Source organism: Marmota monax, unplaced genomic scaffold (genome assembly GCF_021218885.2).
Source record: "Marmota monax isolate L192 unplaced genomic scaffold, Marmota_monax_Labrador192_F-V1.1 WCK01_AAM20220418_F8-fsc00013, whole genome shotgun sequence".
Lineage (NCBI taxonomy): Eukaryota > Metazoa > Chordata > Mammalia > Rodentia > Sciuridae > Marmota > Marmota monax.
In genome coordinates this window covers 9998631-10021914 of record NW_026692202.1, presented here as the reverse complement: position 1 = coordinate 10021914, position 23284 = coordinate 9998631, and the positions used below count along the sequence as shown (strand labels likewise).

The window sequence follows — 23284 nt, the reverse complement described above, 5'->3', positions numbered from 1 at the left end:
TCAAAATTCTCTCTTGACAAGGTCTTTTTGCTCTAAGGACTCTTAAATAAGCCAGGTTTGGACTGTGGTACATATAGGGCATATTAATCTTTCAGAAAAAAAATATAGAAAAATATTTATCAATTATTTATGGACCCTGAAAAAGAATTGTTTAGTAGTATTTCTCTTGCAAAAGCATAAATCAGATTAAATTGACTCATTGAGGCCAAGTACACTGTTTCCATATCATGTGTTCACACTACCCGTGGTTTGTGAGAAATAGTCACATTAGGGATGCTACAAACACATGCATCCACAGTATATGAGGACATCTTAGTTCAAAGTTAGTTCACAAAATAAATTCCACAGACTATGGTTTTGGAAAAACATAACTGTGAATGAAATCATGAATATAAAAATGTGGTTTATTAATTATTGAATTATTGAAAACTGAATAAAAGGGCATGCTTAATGAAATAATTCCTTGGACATACATTTTAATGTTACTTAGAATTAATATCTTGTCTTTAAATTATGAATCAATTTTCAGATAAATATAGCTTTTTATTATGCTTGGGAACTAAACTGAGAATAAACTTAAGGTAATGAGAAACGTCCCCACCTACTCCAAAGATGTCCATGTTCTAATCCCTGGAAACTGTGACAGTGTAAAAGAGAATTTACAGACATTATTAAAGTATCTTGTAAGAGGGAGATTATCTTGCATTATGTCATTGTCAGAATGTAAAGGTCCTTATAAGAGAGAGACATGAAGGTCAGAGGAGGAAGAGATTTGACAACAGAAGCAGGGATCAGAGAGAGATTTAAAGGTCCTATGATGCTGGCTTTGAAGATGGTGAAGGATCATGAACCAAGGAATGAGGCATCCACTAGAAGACAGAAAAGGCAGGAAGTTCTTCCCTAGAGTCTTCCAAAGGAATGCAGGCTTGTGGACACATTGATTTTATCTAAGTGTGACTACTGATCTCCAGAACTGTACATAATAAATTTGTGTTTAGAACCAGTAAATTTGTAGTAATTTGTCATTGTAGCAACGTGAACTGTTATACTTTACAAAGTTGAACCTAACCCTGACAAAGCTATGATCATATATAGTCAGATATCACCAATACTTGGGGGGGGAGATAACACTATGAGATTATTTTAATACTGACCTCAGCTAAACAAGGTATTTAAGTTAAGAAAAATTAGGAAAAAATTCATGTAGTCTGTTTTAAATTAATCCAATGTATGAAAAATCATGTTATAAGTTGCAGTTTATTTACTTTAAATCTTTATATTTAAGCTTTGTCATATTTTTCTACTTTCCACTTTTAAACTATTTTTCATTTAAAAAAAAGAAAAGCAAAGCAAAAACAAAAAAGAAAGCATAAAACTTAGTTTCTTTTCAAATGATTTAAAGCGGCTCGGTTAGGTCAGCGATTACGCCTTCCGGCACTACTGCGTTCTGCCGGCCGTTGGCTGGAGGGCGCTCGAGAGCCGGGAGCGGCGCGCCTGGGGTGGGAGGGGGCGACGAAAGGAGGAGGAAGTGGTCAGCAGCGCGGCGGGCGCCAGCGGGAGAGGATGCTGCCCTGGCTGCTGTTCCGGACTGCGCGCAGGGCTGTCCTCGGGTCCGTGGAGACTGAGCTCTGCGGTGAGCTTGACCCCTGGAAAAAGGGAGAACTCCTAATTTTGGATGTCAGGGAAGGATGGCATTAACGAGGGTACTCGATTCTTTAGACTTTTGCCATTATTACTCTTTGGCAAATCTGGGTATGTGGCACCCACTAGCACTTCTTGTGCCTTCAGATCCAAGCCTATGCGGGCCTGGAACTGCTCAGGGAACTCGGGGAGACGGGTAAACATGGCACCAGGATGCTAGTCGGGAGGGCATTTATAATGGTAGAGTTACTTGTTTGATCAATGAAGGTTAATTCGCGACCCAAAGGAGCCAGCAAGATGGCCAGTCCCAGCCTTGCAAGTTACAGGTTGTGACCCACTAAAGAGCAGCGCTCATTGCTGGATGAAACAGCCACCCAGGATTATGACGTATTAAAACTATAAAAATACCTCCCTGGTCGTAGATACAGAAGCAGAAGACATTGAAGGTGGTTAGTGGAGGGGTTGGGTCCAGAACTCAGAGCAGGACTTGAGTCCATTTTTTTCGTTTTTCCTTTACATACTGCCTCTCCTTCAGCATCAACTTTTATCTGGGGATACAGCTGCAGGGGCCCAACGTAACACTGCCCTCCCACTCCTTCTTAACATTCTCTGGAGTTTAAGATGCACTTTTCTAAGCAAATTGTTGTTTCCTTTTACCTTTATTCAGCAATCATTTATTGAGCCCCTAATCTCCCAGGCCTTCTGCTGGGGACACAGCCTCTGCAGCTCAGGAGTTCACCATTTCTGAGAGAAACAGACATAAGTAAACAATCATCATATACCGCCCACCCTAGTTAAACTGCTATGGAAAGAACAAATCTACCCATGTTGGAGAAAATATTAGAGTCTTTTTCATTTAAAAAAATGCTAAATATTATATGATTATATTCTCATTTAAACAAACCAAAAAAAGTACAGTGTAAGTCCCTCTTTATACATCCCCCTATCCTAATCGCTGCCTCAGATCCTTCTAAACACTTTTTTTTTTGGTGGTGCTGGGATTGAACCCAGGGACTTGTGCGTGCAAGGCAAGCACTCTACTAACTGAGCTATAGCCCCAGACCCCTTCTAAACATTTTTTGATCAGTAGACATAAAGGTACATATCACATATGAAATTATGTAAATGGGATTTGTACATACTTTTCTGTAATTTTGTCTCATTTAGGTATTCAGAAGTTTTTAAATGCTGCATACATTCCATAGTATGGATATACTTAGTTTACTTAACCATTTATTGATGAATATTGTGATTTCCAGTGCTTTGCTATCATATAAATAATTCTTAAGTAATTATCATTGTGCCTGCCACTTTGTGTATATGAACAAGTGCTTTACTAGAATAGATACCTAGAAGTAGAATTGTGAGGTGATGAACAACATTTAATTGGGTCTTAAGAGAGAGGAAGAGTGTTCCATGTAGAAATGAGGGAAAAAAATAACCCCTTAAGAAATAACAGTGTGTGTAAATCCTGAAGGAAAAGCAAAAATAAGCATTTATTTTGTTTGTCCTGTGTGTATTATCTTTTTGTCACTATGACCAATATACTTGACAAGAACAACTTAGAGTAGGAAAAGTTTATTTTGGCTTCTGGTTTCAGAGGTCTCAGTCCATGGTCTGCTGGCTTCCTTGCTCTAGGCCAGATGTTAGGCAGAACATAATGGCAGAAGGGCTTGGTGGAGGAAAACTGTTCAGCTCTTCTTTCCTAGAAGCAGAGAAAGAGCCAGAGAGGAGCCAGAGACAAACTACAATCCCTAAGGGGACTCTTCCAGTGACCTACTTTCTCCAGTCACACCCTACCTGCTTACATTTATCACCCAGTAGCCTATTTAAGTTATGAATCCATTATATGGATTAATCCACTAATCAGTTTACAGCTCATAATCTGTTCATTTCATAATCTTATCTATTTCATTTCACGTATGAACATTCCTGCATTGCCACAAGAGCTTTTGGGGGGAGACATCTCATATGGAAACTATAACACATCCTGAATATACATTCACTTCATTTAAATCTCACAACAACTTGTTGAAGGGCATCATAGACTATATTCAGGAGCTTAGTCTGCATACTGTAATGTTCACTATAAGGAGTATCCAGGTGAAATTAGATTGTACCGGTGTGAAAACAGCAAAATTATAAATTATTCAAAGTTTAGGCTAAAAAGGTAAACGTCAGATATAGTCAGTATTACTTTTTTTTTTTTTTTTTTGGTGGTGGGGTAGGGGAACAAACCCAGGGACTTGAGCATGCTAAGTACACACTCTACCTGGACCCTTTAGTATTACTCTTAAAAATCCCTCAAGAACCACATATCACTTCTTGGCAAATCCCAAACTGCCAGTGTTTCTTCAGTGTAGGAAGAGATCAGTGTTTCTTGGTTGAGTAATAGGTCAAGTGGTTGATTTACAAGTACAGGATATGTTGTACAAAACAAAACCCCCAAAATATTGGTTCACTGATTTAAGTGACTACTGTTGAGTAGAGGCTTATACCATGAGAGGCTTGGGGGAGCTGAGACTCATGATGGGAACATGCTTGCATTAGGCTTTTGCTCACTGAGTGGAATTGGCAGGAAATCCAGTCTCCAATGATTATTTCCTCCTTCCACTGCCTTCCCACAGGTATAAAGCTGAATTATAGAAAATGAAATGTCAGTTTAATGACTCTACAAGAAAAACATAACTGATCTTATTCACAAGTTATTTCATGTGAATGTTTCCCAATAGCTAAATACCAAAATTGAGTTAAACGTAATTTATAAAATTAGCATAGTTTTCAGGATGAATCTAACTAATGTGTATAACTATAAAGCTCTTCTAAACAAAATAGCATAGTTTTCTACTTCCTAAAAATAAACAGTAGAAAAAGTATAAATTCAGCCTGCCAATTCACAAAACAGATAGTTGAATGAGAAGTAATTTGATTCCAGGTGTTTTTAGATCTAATTTTGCAGACAAAAATGAACCAAATTTTAAAAATGTAAAGATAGGAAACATGTATTTTTAAAACTTATTTAATGTGTTAAAATACATATAAAATATGCCATTTTAACTTTTTTTGTACCAAGGATTTAACTCAGGGACACCCACTGAGCCACATCCTTACCCCTTTTTATTTATTTATTTATTTTTAGACACGGTCTCATTAAATTGCCTAGGGCCTTGCTAAATTGGTGAGGCTGGCTTTGAATTTGTGATGCTCCTTCCTCAGCCTCCTGAGCTTCTGAGAAAACAGGGATGTACCACTGGACCTGGCTTAACCACTTTTGAGTGTACAATATGGTAGTATTAATTACATCCACAATATTGTACCACATCACCACTTTCTATTTTTCTTTTTTGTGGTGATGGGGATGGAGCCCAGGACCTAGTTCATGCTAGGCGAGTACTCTGCCCCTGAGCTCAGCCCTGCCCCACCATCACCATTTTCTATTTCCAGAATTTTATCATGGCAAACAGAAATTTTGTTCTAGGAAGCAATAACATCCTTATCCTTCCCCCTCCAACTCCTGGTAGCCTTCAACTAGTGTCTTTGAATTTGTCTATGAATATATTTTCATATAAATGAAATAATATATTTGTCCTTTTGTGTCTGGACTGTTTCACTGGGTAACTTCATTCCTTCTTAATGGCTGAATAATATCCCATTATATGTATATGCCACATTTTATTTGCCCATTTGTTCATGAACACTCAGGTTGTTTCCATCTTTGGCTATTGTGCATAATGCTATGAGCATTCATGTTCAAGTAATTGAGTCTCTGTCTTCGATTCTTTTTAGTATATAGTTAGGAATGGAATTAATAGAAACCTGTGAATTTTGTTTGTTTGGTTTTATGATAATGAAGATTGAACCCAGAGTCTCATGCATGCTAGGCAAGCATTGGGTACTGAGCTATGTTCCCAGTCTTTTATTTTGAGACAGGTTCTTGCTAATTGCCCAGGCTGGCGTCATATTTACAATCCTCCTAGCTCAGGATCCCAAGTAGCTGGGATTATAGGTATGCACCATCTCACCTGGCCTGAAAACCTGTATTTTAAAACAATTATAGATATCTGTCCTTTTTTCCATCACTTTGCCATCCAGAATGTCAAAGAAAATGGAGACGTGTCTGGTATTTACAGACACCTTTTTGGCAACTTACTTTTGGCTTTTCTTAACTACTGTAATAGAACTGTTAAGCATCCTTTTGGCTTCTGAAAAAAAAAAAAATTAAAGGCATTGTGAACTAAGAAAGTTTGGGAACCTGAAGTTTACCCACAGTTTTCCAACTAGTTTTTTCCATTTAATTCTATATTTTGGGCAATTTACATTAATATACCATTGTAGAATGTACCAGTTGTAATATAACAATTTCCTTATAGATGGATGTCTAACTTATTTCTACTTTTTCAACATTATATAGAGTTCTGCCAATGAACATATTTAAACATATCTCCATTTGTGTTTATTCATACTAATATTAAGATCAATTCCTAAAAGTAAGATCATGGGGCAAAAAAGATGCAAACTTTAAATGTTATTACTGCTAAATTTCCCTTCAAAAGTTTGTTAACATTATATACTACTAATAACGTCCGAGAGTATTCAGTTCCTCACACCCTCACCAATACTGCATATTATCAGCCCTCTTACTTTTTTTATGAGCCTGATACAATTACAAAGTTTCGTTGATTAGTAGTGCAGTTAGACAATTTTTCTCATTTCATTGGCCATTTGTATTTCTCATGTCAATTCCCTGTTCACTTTATTTTCACCATTTTTCTATTGATTTTTGTCCTTTTCTTAGGTATTTTTGTGTGAGCTCATTAATTTGTCCTTTTTTAAAAAAATCTTTTCTGGGGTTTTGTGTTTGTTTTGATATTGGGGAATGACCCAGGGGTCCTTTACCACTGACCTACATCTTCAGTCCTTTTTAATTTTCTTTTGAGACAGGGTCCCACTAAGTTGCTTAGGGCCTTGCTGAGTTGCTGAGATTTTAGGTGTGGGTCACCATGTCTAGCATTTTTTATCTTTGCTATGTTACAGATATTTTCTTCCTGCCTGCCTCTTGTTTCAAATTCTTTGTACTTTCCCATATGTAAATTTAGCATTTTTGTTAGGACAAATCTTTATGATTTCTGATCTTTGTGTCATGTTTAGAATGGCCTTCCTGTCCCAATATTTAAATTATTCATAGATGCCAGCATGGTGGCACACACTTGTAATCCCATCCACCCAGAAGACTGAGGCAGGAGGATTGCAAATTCGAGGCCAGCATGGGCAATCTAATAAGTTCCTGTTTTAAAATAAAAAATGAAAAGTACTGGGGATGTACCTCAATGGTAAAACAACCCTGGGTTCAATCCCCCCAATAAATTATTCATTCTTGTCTTCAATTAGTATTTCTAAGATATTAGCTTATAGATACAAAAGGAATGAGATAATAGGTTGCTTAAAGTTTTCTCCTAGTTAGTTGTCCTACATATTTATTAAATAAAATATCATTTCCCTGTTAATTCGAAATATCACTGTTCACAAATACAGAATTCTCAGTAAGTTATATTGTGGGTCTCTTTCTGGACTTAGAACTTCACACTTTTTTCCTATGCCAGGTCTATAATATTTAAATCAATTTCACTTTATATTTAACACTTAAAATTTGAATCATTATTTCTTCTACCCATAAAGCATTATTTACCTTTCTTATAAATAGTCAGTTTTTGTGAAATACAAATATTAACAATATCTTGGTTGTTTTATTTTTAAAATATTTTTTAAACCTATACAAAAGGTTGTAGACAGACACAATACCTTCATTTTATTTATTTGTTTATTGGTGCTGAGGATCAAACACAGTGCCTCACACATGCAAGGCAAGTGCTCTACCAACTGAGCTACAACCCGAGCCCTAAAAGACCCATACAAAAGTTGGAAAAGTAAAACAGTTGTTCCCTTTATTCTTACCCAACTTCTCCTAATGTAATCATCTAATAGTATAGTTACTAAAATCAGGAAATTGATATTTACAAAAATACTAATTCACAGACCTTATTTGAATTTCATCATTTTCCCATTTATATTCTTTTTTTTTTTTTTTAAGTACAAGATTTGAACCTAGGAGTGCTTCACCACTAAGCTATGTGCCTAGCCCTTCTTCTTTTGAGACAGGTTCTCACTAAGTCACTGAGGGCCTCACTAAATTGCTGAGGCTGACCTCAAATTTGACAATCCTCCTGCTTCGGCTTCTCATGTTGCTGGGATTACAGGCATGTGCCACTGCACCTAGTCATTTTTATAGTCCCAGTCCAATTCAGGATTTACATTACATTGTAATGTTTTCTTAGCCTCCTCCCATCTGTGATGGTTCCACAGTCTTTGTCAGGATAGTGACACTTTTTAGGAGTACTGGTTATTTTGTAAACCAAGTTTGTTCTGATTAGACTCTAGGCATGCATTTTTGGCAAGAATACTAAGGAAATGATGCTGTGCTCTTTTCAGTGCATCATGTGAGTTCAAGGAAGTGCCTGTTTTCAACAAGGCTTATTACTAATGAACTTGTCTTTGAATAACTGATGACAGCGGGATCTTTCAACTCTTCCCTTTATAACTAGCATGTATCTTATGGGGAGATATTATTCTATTTCTCATCGTACTTTCACCCAGTAAGTCTTGTATTCATCAGTGGTTTTTACCTGCAACAAACATTACTGGAGCATCTGTAGTGATTTTCTATTTCCATTATTCATTCTACTTTTGTCAGTTGGAATTCTAATATATGATCATTCCTTCTCCTGATTTATTTAAATATACTTATATCAATGTGGACTACCACATGATATGAGTTACTGTTCAATACCATTATATTACTATTTACTTAGCAGTAGCAGTACCATCAGATATCTACAAGTATAGTTTAAAATGTACAGTCCTTAGGGGTTGGGTTTGTGGCTCAGTGGTAGAGAACTTACCTAGCATGTGTGAGGCACTGGGTTCGATTCTCAGAACCACATATAAATAAATAAAAGATCCATTGACAACTAAACAATATTTTTTTTAAAATGTACTGTCCTTACATCTAATATATTTGCTTACAAAGGGAAATGAGATTAAAATTCTTTTAATATTGTAACTTGGATTAGAATAAGATTTTCAAGTTACTTCCATAATTCAGTTACCAAAAGCTGCAGGTGTATTTATAAGCTCCTGCCAATTGAAGGGCTTGGAGAGAGAATACGGAGAGAAAATGCTAGCATCAAGCATTCAGGGAAAAGGAGAGCTGCATCCTGCCGCTCAGAGATAGGATGAAAGCATTAAGTGTAAAAATTATTTTTCTATATTCTGCTCACAACACTTTTACCACCAGACATGGATTTTTCTATACCAAGCAATTCTTCAACTCCCTGTGGAGCAACTGGGTATCTTACAACTTAATTCTGAACTAACTACCCAAAGATACTGAAAACACAATAGATTAAGGACTCAGTCCCACAACACTGCTCTCACTTCAGACGAAGTGGCAATTAAAGGCCTCCCACAGTTGTGACAACTGGCTATAAATGAAGGATTCCCACTACCCCTTCTCAGATTGAGTAATTTGCTTGAATGGGTCAGCAAACTCAGGGAAACACATTTATCTATTTATTTTAGATACTATAATAAAAGGTACAGGTGGATAGCCAGATAAAGAGGTACTTAGTATGATTAGTAGCTCTATGCATAGAACCAGAGTGAAAGACCAAATATTAGAACAAAAGATGCTTCTAGCACTATCATTCAGGAAATTATAAGGGTTTTAGGAAGCAGGAGCAGAAAGCAAATAATGTATTTATTACATTACAATTCAAAATGAATAGTTTTGTTTTTTTTAAAGAAAAAACATCAACTATAGTTAGATGACTGACAGTAGGGAGGAAACATTTAAGCTACTCTTTCTGGCTGTTAATAGTTATGTTACTTTAATACTTTTTTTTTGTATTGGGGATTGAACTCAGGGGTACTCCACCAGTGAGCCACATCTCCAGCCCTATTTAGTATTTTATTTAGAGTCAGGGTCTCACTGAGTTGCTCACACCTCACTTTTACTGAGGCTGGCTTTGAATTCATGATCTTCCTGCCTCAGCCTCCCTAGCCGCTGGGATTATGGGAATGCACCACTGCGCTTAGCATGATGTTACTTTAAAATTGCCCAAATTATTTTATTTTTTTTTTCCAGATTTGAAGTCAATAAAGGAAAGCTGCCACAATTTTTGTACTGCTACTTCTAAGGCTGTCACTTATAAGGAACTCAAAAACCTGTTGAATTCCAAAAACATTATGCTAATTGATGTCAGAGAGACATGGGAAATACTTGAATATGGAAAAATCCCAGGATCTGTCAATATACCATGTAAGTGACATGTGTCTTTAAGAAATATATTTTCTCAATAACTGTATCAAAAATTGAAATTCTTCACATATTTTCCCCAGTGAATGAGGTAAGTGAAGCTCTCCAGATGAACCCAAGAGACTTCAAAGAGAAGTACCATGAAGTAAAGCCATCCAAATCCGACAGTCTAGTGTTTTCTTGTTTAGCCGGAAGGAGAAGCAAAAAGGCTCTGGACACAGCAATATCTCTGGGCTTTCACAGGTGAGTAAAATGAAGGAAGAAATAGATTCAAGAATGTATATTGTGCCAGGTGTGGTGGCACATGTCTCTAATCCCAGCGGCTCAGGAGGCTGAGGCAAGAGGATTATGAGTTCAAAGCCAGCCTCAGCAATGGCGAGGTGCTAAACAACTCAGTGAGATCCTACCTCTAAATAAAAAACAAAACAGGGCTGGGGGTGTGGCTCAGTGGATGAGTGCCCCCGAGTTCAATCCCTGGTACACACACACAAAAAAAAAACCTTCAACATACTGCAATGTTTCATACACATTTATTGAAACAGACACTTTGAGGAGTAGATCAATGTTCTAGATAAGTGCCTAGCATGCATAGGCCCTGCATTTGATCCCCTAGCATCAAACAAATTCTTTTTCCTTATAATTACTGTCAGTAAGTGCAGGATAGCAAGATAAAGAGCCTCTATCTTTTCATCTTACTCAAAAGTGACACAATTTTTTAAATAGTCTGGAGAGTCTAATATGAGTTCCATTACATTATTTCTGAAATTTCTATCAAACCCTGTTATAAAACAAGAGAGAATATTCACTCTTTGCTGTGTTTTCAGGGCTCAACACTATGCTGGAGGATGGAAGGAATGGGAAACCTATGAATTTTCAGAAAACAAAAAAGGAAATTGAGTTTTGGAATACAAATTGGCTGTTTCCTTGTGTACCCGCAACCTGGAGTACTTCAATGAGCAAAAGAAAAATGTATTTCTGGAAGCAGTTGGTTAATTCTAAGGGGGATTATATATATCAACAACTTGTGCAGTCTTTTTCTCATCTGTAAATTGAGAATACCACTCCCCCCATCCACTTTCAAGGGCTACTGAGGATTAAGAATAATGTATATGACTTGCCATGGAAATATGAGTTTGGATTCTAGAAGTTAATTTTTACTAATTCAGGATAGTTCAATATTATTCTAAAAGACCAAGTTACCTGTATTAGACATTACGTACCTGTACTGCATGTGACTATTAATGTTAGTATACCTTTTTTTCATCAGAGAAGCTTTAAACTAAAATACTAGATTAAGAGGCAGATTTGACCTTAACAACAACAAAAAAAAAGAATCTGGGGTCAATTTGGGTATGGTGGTACATGGTCTATAATCCCAGCTACTGGGGGTGCTGAGGCAGGTAGATCCCAAATTCAAGGCCAGCATAGGCTGTTTAGCTAGACCTTACTTTAAAATAAAATTAAAAAAAAAAAAAAAAAAAAGGCTGCAGACATAGCTCAGTGGTAGGGTAACTTATCTGGAATGTGAGAGGCCTTCGATTTGGTCCCTAGAACCACATAAAAGGCGGGGAGAAAAAACAAATCTAGATAAGCAGGTAAAATATGAATAATGAAAATGTCAGTAACACCCAGCAACTCATAGTAGTGTTATAATTTGCCATTTAAAAATTAATGATTAATATGGGGATAAAAATCAAAACAGTGATTACTTCTGTGGAGGGTAGATTTAACTGGAAAAGGCAAGGAATGAACTTCCAAGGGTGATAGAAATGTTCTGTATCTCGACTGAGGTACTGTATACATAGGTATAAGTATACGTGTTTGACAAAACTCATTGAAGCAAGGACAAAAATGTGTTTTTCTATTAGTAATTATACTTAAAAAATAATGAAAATATATAAAAATGTCTAAATACAAGTGATTCCCAACACCATGGGTGTATATCTTTGGAATATTAAGTCCTATACTTGTTAGGTGCTAGTGCACTGATGGCAAATAAACCTGCTTTCTTATTTATGCCGCTTCTGACCCTCTCATCCATGTAGTCATTCAGAGCATGTAAGGCTTTAGGACTAACTATAAGGATTTGATCTGTCCTAAATGAGACAGAAAGATTTGCAGAATCTGGAGATGTGATACCTTGAACTTTGACAATGTCAGTCTAGTTTCTTACAGACTAAACTCCCTACAAGAATCAGGAAAGTTGGAAAAGGCACATATGCATGTGCACGCGCACACACACACACATACACAAATATATATGGTCAGTTTAAAGGCGTTAATTTTGGAGGCAACAAGGATTTGAAGTTATGATCTCAGGGATAAGGAAAGTTATTGAGAATGAACCAACACTGAAGTACTGGACCTAACAAGGAACAGGAACCTGTTCTAACCTTTTAGTTAGAACTACCAACTATAGGTGAGCCAGAAATTGACCAGCCGTCACAAAAGCTTAAGATAAACTTTGAATCCATTAAATCCTGAATGAATTAAGGTGATCTTCCTGATACCCTAAGGACCTATCAGAAGTAGAACTTGTCTGGAGAGAAATATTTTCTAGTGAGAGTAGGGGTTGGCAATAGTTTAGAATATTGTAGGCTCATGGTCATTAGGTTTGTACAGCAACTACTCAACTCTGCTATTGTATCACAACAAAAGCAGCCACAGATAACACATGAATATTTTAAGTGTAATTATATTCTATTAAAAACTTTGTATGGGCCCTTAGGTTTGAATTTTATGTAAGTTTCATGTGTTGCTAAATATTATTATTCTTTAGATAATTTTTCAACCATTTAAAAATAATACATTTTTAGCTCAAGGCCAGACAAAAACAAGTGGGCAGGCCAGATTTGGCCTATGGGTGAGGTTTGTAGTTGACTGAGTTAGAGTGACAAATTATCCCTATAATTTTTCATAAACAATGTTCAGAATTCTATCAAAACTTAACTGGTGCCTACAATTAAGTAGGAGCTCATGATTTAAGGAAAAAAAAATAAAGATAATACTTTTCACAGAAGATCTATCACATATTAGAATTTTCAGACAGACTTTAAAAATACGATTAAGATACTTAATAGCTTAGATAAAAGGAAAAATTTATCAGAGAATGGAGACAAGAAAGTATCAAGTTAAAATTCTAGAACTTAAAAATACAATAACTGAAATTAAACACCTAACAGATGGTAAATGGTTTTAGCAGATCAGACACAGCTTATGACAAGATTAGTTAAAATGAAAAAAAAATAGAGGTATAGGTATTAATATGGATGACTCTCACAATGTTGAGGAAAAAAAAATAAACACTGTGCAACATAATTTTAAAACATACAAAATAATATTACTTAGTATATAGGCATATATAATGTGAGTAAATTATGAAAATACCAAAATTTAGGATATTTTCATTGAAGGCAGAGGAAGGGGCACATAAGCACTAACAATATTGTTAACACTTTAATCCCAGCTACTTTGGAGGTGAGGCAGGAGGATCTCAAGTTCAAGGCCAACTTACCAAGACCCTGCCTTAAAATACAATTTTTTAAAAGTGCTGAAGATGTAGCTCAGTGATAAAGCATTTGCTATCATGCACGAGGTCCTGGAATTCAACCCAAAATACCACAAGAAAAATTGATAAATGAGTAAAACCATAATTGAGGTCTGTGGTATCAAAGGCCTCAAATGTAAAAATATAACATGATTTAATATACCACTCAACAAGTAACTGTTTTATTTCAACCACGGGAGTATATCACTCTTACTTTGATAATACAAGGATAGATTGAAAGTTTTAGAGAAAAGCTAGATTATATATTTAAGTGCCATATGTACCCTACAGCACTCTTAGAATGGAAGAGAAGGGAGAAATCCTAGAAAAAGTGGCAAAAATTGACAGAATTCTGAGTCAGTGATTCAGGTTTCTTTTATTCACACTGCCTTTCTTACCTGTTTATGATCTCAGCAGGGTCTCTTAGATTCTGTGGTAATGTATCTTTTTGCTATTTAGAATGTATATGACATGAGAATACTGCATGGAGGTATGATCAGCAGCTACTTTGTGAAGAATTTTACATTATCAAAGACAAATGAAAAACTTGAATGTTATTCTCACCATTTGGTAAAAAATACTGTTCAATATCTATAAGGACTGCAAAATAGTGTCATCACCACTTTTCAGTGCTATGGGTTTCTCCAGGAGCAACATAAGGAAGGAAAAAGGAGGAATGTTTAAAGGCATTATAATAATAGAGTCTGATTCAAATGTATCAGATAATAGGTGCTGAATATTTAAAACTCTTTTTATAATCATCATTATTATTTCTGTGAGAATCTGTACCATATGGTATCTGGTTATAGGTAGCTGATATTTTGGGTTGCTGTTGGCGTTCACTTAGCATTTATGGGTAGAGAACATAGGTCAAACTTTCAGCTGAATATCTGGGTACAGGAATGGCAGTGTAACCCCTTAGAGAAAACAGGAAAGTAAACTAAAATTCTGAATATTGAACAATGAGATAACTAGCTCCTTGCTAGTTATCTTGTCTCCAAAATCTCAGACAATTCAGCTTCCTCCACCTGAGATAGAAAGCTAGAAGATTCCTACCTGGAAAAACTGATCCGTCAAAGAAAAACCAGAAAATGATGGTGGGGTGAGAAGATGGCCCATGAAAATGTTTTGTTGATCCTTTACGTTACAATGAAGCCCACCACTGAAAAGTCCTACCTGTGTACAGAGACCTTCCAATCATCTTCCTCTGTTCCCCTCTAATATAAAGGATTCTCAGACAAATAAGGCATTCTAACATGAAAGATTATGAACAAATCATATAGAAAAAAGGAACTTCAGGGAAATGGTGTTAATACAGGGATCAAAGAAAATTTCAAAAGAACCAAAAACCCTAAATATCCTTATAATAACAAAAACACATTGAACTCTCAAACAAGAACAAGGTGCTACATAAAAGACTTAGATATCTAACCATACAAGAGAAAAAAAAAAGGGAAGTCCCAATAGATCAGTTCTATGATTATAATGGTGCTACTTTCGCCTACAATGTAATCAGTCCAGACTGGAGAATGAAGGGCTCAGGAAAAATATTTCCACATGAGTGATTTTGGGGAATAAAAGAATAGTAACAAATGGTTCTGGGATAAATTAACAGAAAGATAAAGTAAAGCAAACATATTATAACCGAGTTAATCAGTCACTAGTTCTAGAAAGACAAAATATTTTAAAAGAAATTTAATCAGAGTAATATAAATGACATTATCTAAGTATGCCTAATATATATTAAATACGAATTTACCAAAAATTGTATAATTACATGATAGGAGAAGTCCCAGTACAGGAACAGGTTGGAAAAGGGGAAGAACAAAGGGAGATGGATGAGAAAGCAAAATCTTCATCTTCTGTAGCAGGAAGTTAATAGATAATATTTACAATTGAAAAAAAACTGAATTAAAAAAAAAAAGAGAAGGCTAAGCAGAGGAGGCCATAAAGTATCTGAAGCTCAGATACCCAGGTTTTAAAAACAAGAACCTAAGCTCCGGCATTTACATCTTTAACCCTCCTGTTTCTGAATCTCCTCATTTCTAAAGTAAAACTGCTCTGAGAATTGACTTAATAAACAGAGGGAATACAATATACTTGGCACACAGTAACTACAACAATGCAATATCAAATGCCTGTCACTTAGAAATATGAAAATAAATAGCAGAGAAGTTAAAGTGTGGAGAGTAGGAATGAAATGTGGGTGAAATGGGACAGGAAATTAACATTTTCCTTATATGGTAAAGAAACTGTCCAATGCAACTGTCCAAATCATTATGTGATTTTATGAATATGTAATTTAAAATTTTTTATATTAAAAAATTAAAGAAACATTGAAATTAATTTTTAAAATGTTTTATTTAATCCTATGTATCCAAAATATTATCATTTAAAATGTAATCTTTATAAAACAAATTACTGAAATTTTACATTCTTCTGTTTTGTACTAAATACTTGAAATATAACATGTATTTTTTACATTTACAGCACATCTTGATTCAGATTAGCCACATTTCAAATGTTCAATAGCCATAGGCACTAGTGGCTATCATACTGGACAGTGTATCCTATAATAATAACTGATTTTTTTTAAACCATACATATCTTCAGTGGTTGGTAAATTACAGGAAGAAACAAACAGCCATTACATGCCTCCTGATGGAAGACTACCATCTTATACAGTAGTCTATACCCCAAAAAAGAACCTGAATGTAATCCAGTCTTTAGATTCAATTACCAATTTATATAAAATACATAGGAGAAAACATGTTAAATGGCATGTAAAGGATTTAATCAACAAAATTCATGTCATGAGAAACTTTTAGTAGACAAAACAAAAACGGGGAATTTTTAAAGTGAGATGAAGAACCTATAAATTTAAAACAACTTAAAGAATTTATCAATGAATTGCAATGTGTAGTCCTTATTTAAATCCTGACTATAATCAATTAATATTTTTGTGATATTTATGAGATAACTGAAAATTTGAACTGAGTATTTGATAACCATTTTTACTAATTCTATACAGCATGATACTGTACAGTTTTTTAAAAGAACCATTATCTCTTAGGAGTAGGTCCTAAAATATTTATAGATGAAATGAAATGATACAATATCTGGGATTTGCTTCAAAATAATATGCAAACTGAAGACAGCTTGAAGTTTAGACAAAATGAAATTGGCTATGAATTAATAATTGCTGAAGCTGTGTGACAGGTACATGGACATTCACTATACTGCTCTATCTGTTCTTGTATATTGTTTTAAATTTTCCACAATAAGAGGCTGCAAACAAAACTGAGGCATATGTATTAATTTTAAAAGTAAACTTTTTAAGATAGGTTAAGTTTAAAGGAAAACTTTACAGTTAATTATTGTGATAAATAATCACTCTGCCCAGCCATCCCAAACCCAACATTAATTCCTTCAGACCTGAGGAGAGTTTGTTTTCTTATTTTTTACCCTACCATAAGCTTAGGAGATCCATGCTGATCATTGGTACTGATTTTATACATTGTCTCCCTTTCTGTCTCATCTAATACTCTCCCTAAGAAAATAGGACTTAAAGTCTGTTTATAAACCATTTGAAATCATCCCCTTGATAAAATATAGAAGACTTTAATACTTATCAAAGAAGGATTTTCAGAAAACAAAAGGTAAATTCAAAAAGATGAATTCAAGACACTGGTCAATATAGCTGAAGAATTTACTTTTATTCTTGCAGTCTTATACTAGGAAGGAAGTCAACATTTAATAATCCATTGTTCACAATTTATTTATAGAAAATTTGTTAATCCTTAAATTGTACATTAATATCCTATGACTCCAAGTTTTATCACTCTCCTTCAGGTCTGAAGAAAATGATTAATTTATTAAGTTCCACAGACAGCACAGTCCACTGACATAACATTGAATCTGATGGTCCTACACTCATGAAAATTAAGAATAGCCAGTTTCAAACTGGCCTGAAACCTGATTGTATTCCTGGCTCAGGATACCTGCAGTAAATCTGTAAATCCACATGAAGACACAAAATTAAACTAGGGCACGTATCTTATAAAAAAATTTTTTTCACAGCAGATTAAAAATCAACATTAAAAATTTATCAAAATTTCAACCTCATTATGGTATTTTATCCAACTAAACTTTCAAAATGTCTCATTAATTGAATTAATTGCAAATAACTTCATGTATGATTCACTTTTTAAAAAAAGTTTGCCCAGCATTTCAAAATGGTTACGGAATTAATATAGCTTTTAAAATGTCAAAGTATCCTATACATATTGCACTTTCCTGATAGGCCGGGCTAGTATCTTCCATGGCAAGACACCCAAACTACTGAATAAAATACATTTTAAAATCAATAGGTACTTGATTAATTTCCCTGAAATTATCAACATCATTATCAAAATCTTCCAGGATTTTGTAAGATTTTATTCCTTAAATACAGTTTTAAAGTTTAACTTCCAGAGGGGGGGGGACCCTCATATATTGACTTTGTGTCCTTTTTTTGGTCCCTCAATGACCACAGAATTTTAAACAAATTATGTTTCATGTTTTCTGGCTTAGTAAAAAGCTACAATGTCTTTCATCCAAATTAAGCAATACACTAATCAAAAGCTATTAATCATGAAATGTCTATGTATGTCTGTCTGTAGGTCCCCATAGAACCTTTCCAAACTTTTATAATTAAGAGATTTTTATCAATTATGTACTAGAATCAAATTAGGTAAAGAAAAAACTTATTTTGCAAAAATAAAATCAATTCCCAATATGCTTGACAGAAACAAGCTATTCATTTTCATTTGTATTCCACTGAAGACATTACTGAAATCTGTCCAATGGTTTATTTCCAAGTGGTCCACTACGGAATTCTTCGGAATGTTTTAAGATTGACTGTAGCTAGAGTTCTGACTTCCATTTGGACCCTGCTCTCCTTCACTGTTCAAATGGGGAAGAAAGAGATTTTATACTAATTAAAAGATTCATTTTCAACACCCTGATAAGCCTATTAATTTCTGAATCTGCAGCATAACTGTACAAAGACATTTCTGATTAAGACACAGATGTGGAAAAATTAAAATCCAGAAGACTAACATTTGGTTTTATGTTTTTATTCTTATGCACTTTGTACTCTCACACATTACAAGCAGTATGGAAGTTAGTGTTCATATACACTCAAAAAATTTAAATTAGGGTATGGGATATCATTGTTATTACAGGTATCACTCAACATAGAGATCACAACTTCTGAACAAAAGTCCTACAAAATTAAATCTTACATATAAAATCCTATTTCTACTATTTAGGAAAATAAAAAAAAATTTTTTTCTAAAAATCTGCTGTTCAATGGCATAATAAAATCAGATGTAATTACAACAAACCTTGTAAGTCAGAAAAAATTCAGTAATTTCCTGGAAAATGCTAAATATTTAAAAAGAACTAAAGCTGAAAATACCAGTAACTGTGGCAATAGGATTACTGCCTTATCTTGTCCACCATCATCTTGCAGCTTCAGGCCCTGCCACTAGTGGAGAATCACTCAGGGAATTTCTGCAAAAAATGCATCCAAAGGTAGCTGTTTGAATGACTGCCTTGAACAGCTCCTTGTTATAAGTATCATTTTTTTTTTCCAGACTGTAACATTTCATCAGTAGCAATCTATAAATCTATCTTACTGTTATACAAATTATCTTTCTAAATAAATTATTAAGATGGGTAGCATTTATTTTCCTCCTCACCTTTCTTCCTACCTCAAATAATCTGGCCTGATATATTGTGAGGGCTGAATCAAAGAACTAAACAAACAGATCCTATCTAAAAAAAAAAAAAAAAAAAAAAAAAAAAAAAAAAAAAAAAACTCTTTAGCACAGGTGATTAATATTTAGAAAAGGTATGTTGTGTGCTGTGGTTCATAGGATCACTCAAAAACCAAAATTCTTATCTTTATCATATCAGATCATTTATCAAAATTTTAAAAAACTGCTACTGAAATTCATAAAATAGAATAATAGCCAGTAAGTGGAGAAGAGGAATGTTACTTAGTCAAACTGACTGCAGAATTCCTTATCACTGAATTTCAGATGACTTTGTCTAATACTGTTCTGTTTAAATTTATGTACAGTATGTGGCTATATGTTGAGGGATACCTGTAACAGACCTCCACTGCATTTGGAAAAGTTATTAAGTAGATCAGATTAATGTATTTTTAAAATGAGAGTCTCAAATTACAAATTAAAAAAAATAGGATGAATCAAGAAATTTTGATAGAAGTTTTAAGAAAAAGATACAAAACAAAAACCTAAGAAAGAAAAAGATAAATGAGTACTATATATATATATATATATATATATATATATATATATAAAATTAAGTCAATAATTAAAAGTTTACAAAGTACCTGTTTGGAGGTGGTTTTGGTTTTGGCATCTTACTAAGAATAGTTGCCATCTCTTTTCTCTCATCAAAATTCTTCCACTGTTCATATAGTTTTAAAATAACCCTGATTATTTCCAAAATCTACAAGAAAATATTTGAAAAGTTCTCAGTGGCAAAAAAAAAAAAAAGCAATATTTAGTACCTATAAAGAACAGACATCACATATGAGGCACCCTTCAAAAATGGTAAAAAGATGAGTCTGTGTCCTTGAGAATTCAGGGTAGATAATCCTAACAAATTTGATAACAGTATTTTTCACTACACTGTTATTTAGGCTTTATAGCCGCTTTCCTTTCAACATGTATGCCCTATCCATCCTCATATCTAGTTGATTTCTGTCCTCTTAAACCAAAACAAACTAGCAAGGTACAAACAGTAAAGGTTGAAATCATGAAGGAATATACCACTATTGAGTATTCCTTTAATATCAATTTTCTCAAACAATTTAAGGGGAGGTATTACACATAAGACATTGTTTTGTTAACTACTCTACATATCAGTTAAGATGACCTAAAACTGCAACTGTATTATGTCATATCTAGTTGCCAAGTTTAGCTCTTTTTTCTCTACCCACACAGAGTTAAAGTTGGATTAATTGTAATGCTTTCAACACTTGAGCAGAAAAGGTAGAAAATAGGGCTTTGCCACCAATGTGCTGTTTTACAGAAGTTCCTGGTAGTGTTTAGTGATCACTAGGTAGCTTTTTAGATAATCCTGGAAGTTAGAGGCTACTTTGCAACAAATCGCGCCAAAAGTTTACCATTCTATTTAACCTAAAGCCAGAAAGATAAATATAACTTAAAAAAAACTAATATCAACCTTTCATCAAGCATGTATTTCTTAATATTTAATCAACAATCTTCTTACCCTGGTGAGCATCATAAGGTTTTAAGCTGAAGGAAAGTAAAAATAAGACATGAATTTTAAAATGTTGAAATTCAAAAAATTGTAAATACCTTTTCCATATCCACAGAAAGCTCAGCAAACCACTGTCTGGCATCTTTTTGCTGTACAACACAGGCAACATGTAGGCAAGCTGAAATGAAAAGACAATTGCTCATGCTTAACTACAAACATGGTCACATAACTAAAGATTTTCACAAATTTCACATACGTATATTTTCTAAAACTGTTTTTAAACCTCACAAAGCTATATTTAATACTACTAACTATCTCATCAATTTAATTTGATATAGACAGAAAAATTTACTAGACTACACTAAGGTTCTTGACATCTGCTCCTTTCGGTTTACTACTTGGTGCAGATGCTCTGAAAGGGCACATTAGAGAGGAAAAATCATCTAATGAGATTAAAACAGGAATCTGAACAGCAGTACAAAATAGTCACAAAGGTCAGTTTGACAAAAATAATCAATATACTGATGTTTCAACAATGTTGATTATATTTAAATTAAAAGCAACATTGCCTCTACTATTTTTTTATTTTGGCTTTTTAAAGTCTTATCACATGATAGATGTTATTTAACAACTGAGCACACTGGTGCAGAATTCACTGTTGTAATCAAATAGGGATTATAAAAAAATGGGACACATCATATACAATTATATACATTACATAAAATTAAAACTAACAAAGATAGTAAAAGAACTCAAAGACAATGACCTATGTCATAGTTTTGACTGAAACAATTTCTACTGCACAGACTGTCTATCCTGATCCCACCCCAGCTTGTTAAAAGTTATATTCCCTGTTTAGGTTACCGTTTGACTTTGCTAAGAATAACATTCTGGGTAAACAGCCATTCAAGCAGATGGTCAAGTAGCTCAGTGGTAAGAGTGCATACAGACCATTTGTGAGCATTGGATTCCATACCCAATACCACAAAAAGAACAAAAAACAGCCATTCAAATGTGAACTGATATATTAGTTGTTCCAAGACAAATGATGCTAGAGTAGGGCTTAAATTCAAAAGGAATTGAGAAATCAAAGGACTAAAATAATAATAAAAACAGTTACTTAAAAGAGTGGGAAATGCCATGAAAGGGGAGCATGTAAATCAGAGATAGAGAAGGCACCATACACCCAGACTGAGGCAATATTGAGAGAATGGGGAGGTGCGGTGTCACTACAAAGGTGATATCTGAGCCAATCTCAGAGTAAAGGGAGAGAATGGCTTATCCATAAGTGATAGAGAGGCTACAGATTTAATTCAGCAACTGGGAGAGATTCTACATTTTAATAAGCTTATTCTAGCTCAGGGTTTCTCAACCTTGGAACTACTGTTGTTTGGGTTGGATTATTCTTTGAAACTGCCTTGTGCACTCTAGGACGCTAAGCACCACCTCTGGATTCTGCTCACTAGATGACAGTAGTATCCCACCTTGGTATGACAATAAAACAATCTCCAGACATTGACGAATCCTCTGGGAGGCAAAATTATTCCCCATTGAGAACCATCAGTGTAGTTCAACAGAATGGAGAATAGATTGGCTCTCTGATCTCTGAGCACAAGAATGCTGGAGACCAATCAGTTAGGAAACTGCTGTGGTAAACTAGTTGAAAATGAGAAAATGGTTATAATATTACATAAGGGACAGATAATTGAAAGGAAGGCATGAAAGGTACTGATAACCTGCTGGATGTAGCTACTGAGGGAAATGAAAGAACCTAACTGCTGGGTTTCCAACAAAGGCAAATACCTATTGCTATTTACCAAGCTAGCAAAAACATTAAATGGAAGAGGATATCTGAGAACAAGGCAATGAGCTCCTGATCATGAGTCTGAAGTGCCAGTTAGATGTCAAGTGGAGTTATGTATATGGTTGATGGATATAAAGAACTGCTCAGGAGCAAGATCTCAAATAAAGAAATTGAAATGTTTCAGCATATAAAAGACTACAGAAGCCCTGGGCCTCAGCCAGCAAGTACAAAGATCACAGGTTTGGCAAAGACATGGCATGTGTCCTGTTATCCCTTCCTTCCTAATCTATATATCCCAGCACTTCTTCCCACTGACTGGATACAACTTCAGAATCCCCCCCCCCCCAGTTCAGTACTGTATAAGAGTCATCAGTGATACAGAAGAATAAATATAACCTGTCATCCCTGATAAAAGGTGACTTTTAATATCAATATTTAAGGAATACTTGAAAAAAAGAGAAAACAGTAAAAATAATTCCGGAATGATAAAAGAATGGTGTGTATGAGGGGGAGGGGTTAAGAGGATAGTCATAGAAATCAACAGGAGGACAAAAAGGAACAAGTACCTAGGATATAGCAGGCATTATTTGGTGCTCTATAAGCTATCACATTTAACTCTTAA

The 23284-nt window shown here is 34.6% G+C and overlaps 2 protein-coding genes across 18 annotated transcripts in view; one reads left to right on the top strand and one right to left on the bottom strand.

Annotated features, from left to right (window-relative positions):
- Positions 1–1238: 1238 nt before the first annotated feature.
- Ccnc (cyclin C) overlaps positions 1239–23284 on the bottom strand; it is a 40342-nt gene continuing 18296 nt past the window's right edge. For 4 of the 16 annotated variants that reach the window (XM_058575438.1, XM_046430829.2, XM_058575436.1 and 1 more), the window contains 3 exons: positions 20957–21036; positions 19963–20081; positions 3204–3346 (listed from right to left, as the gene is read on the bottom strand). In XM_058575438.1, coding sequence (XP_058431421.1) covers positions 3247–3346; positions 19963–20081; positions 20957–21036 — 299 coding nt within the window. In that variant the 3' untranslated portion in view covers positions 3204–3246. The other 12 variants (XR_009225792.1, XR_006849013.2, XM_046430845.2 and 9 more) reach the window with 12 other exon arrangements.
- On the top strand, positions 1513–15905 carry Tstd3 (thiosulfate sulfurtransferase like domain containing 3). Of its 2 annotated transcripts, none has more exons than XM_046430917.2 (4): positions 1513–1633; positions 9842–10015; positions 10096–10255; positions 10837–15905. In XM_046430917.2, exons 1-4 carry the CDS (start codon positions 1564–1566, stop codon positions 10907–10909), a joined length of 477 nt encoding a protein of 158 aa, XP_046286873.1. In that variant the 5' UTR covers positions 1513–1563; the 3' UTR covers positions 10910–15905. The 2 variants fall into 2 exon arrangements, with proteins under 2 accessions (XP_046286873.1, XP_046286883.1); XM_046430927.2 differs by having other exon boundaries at positions 1566–1703.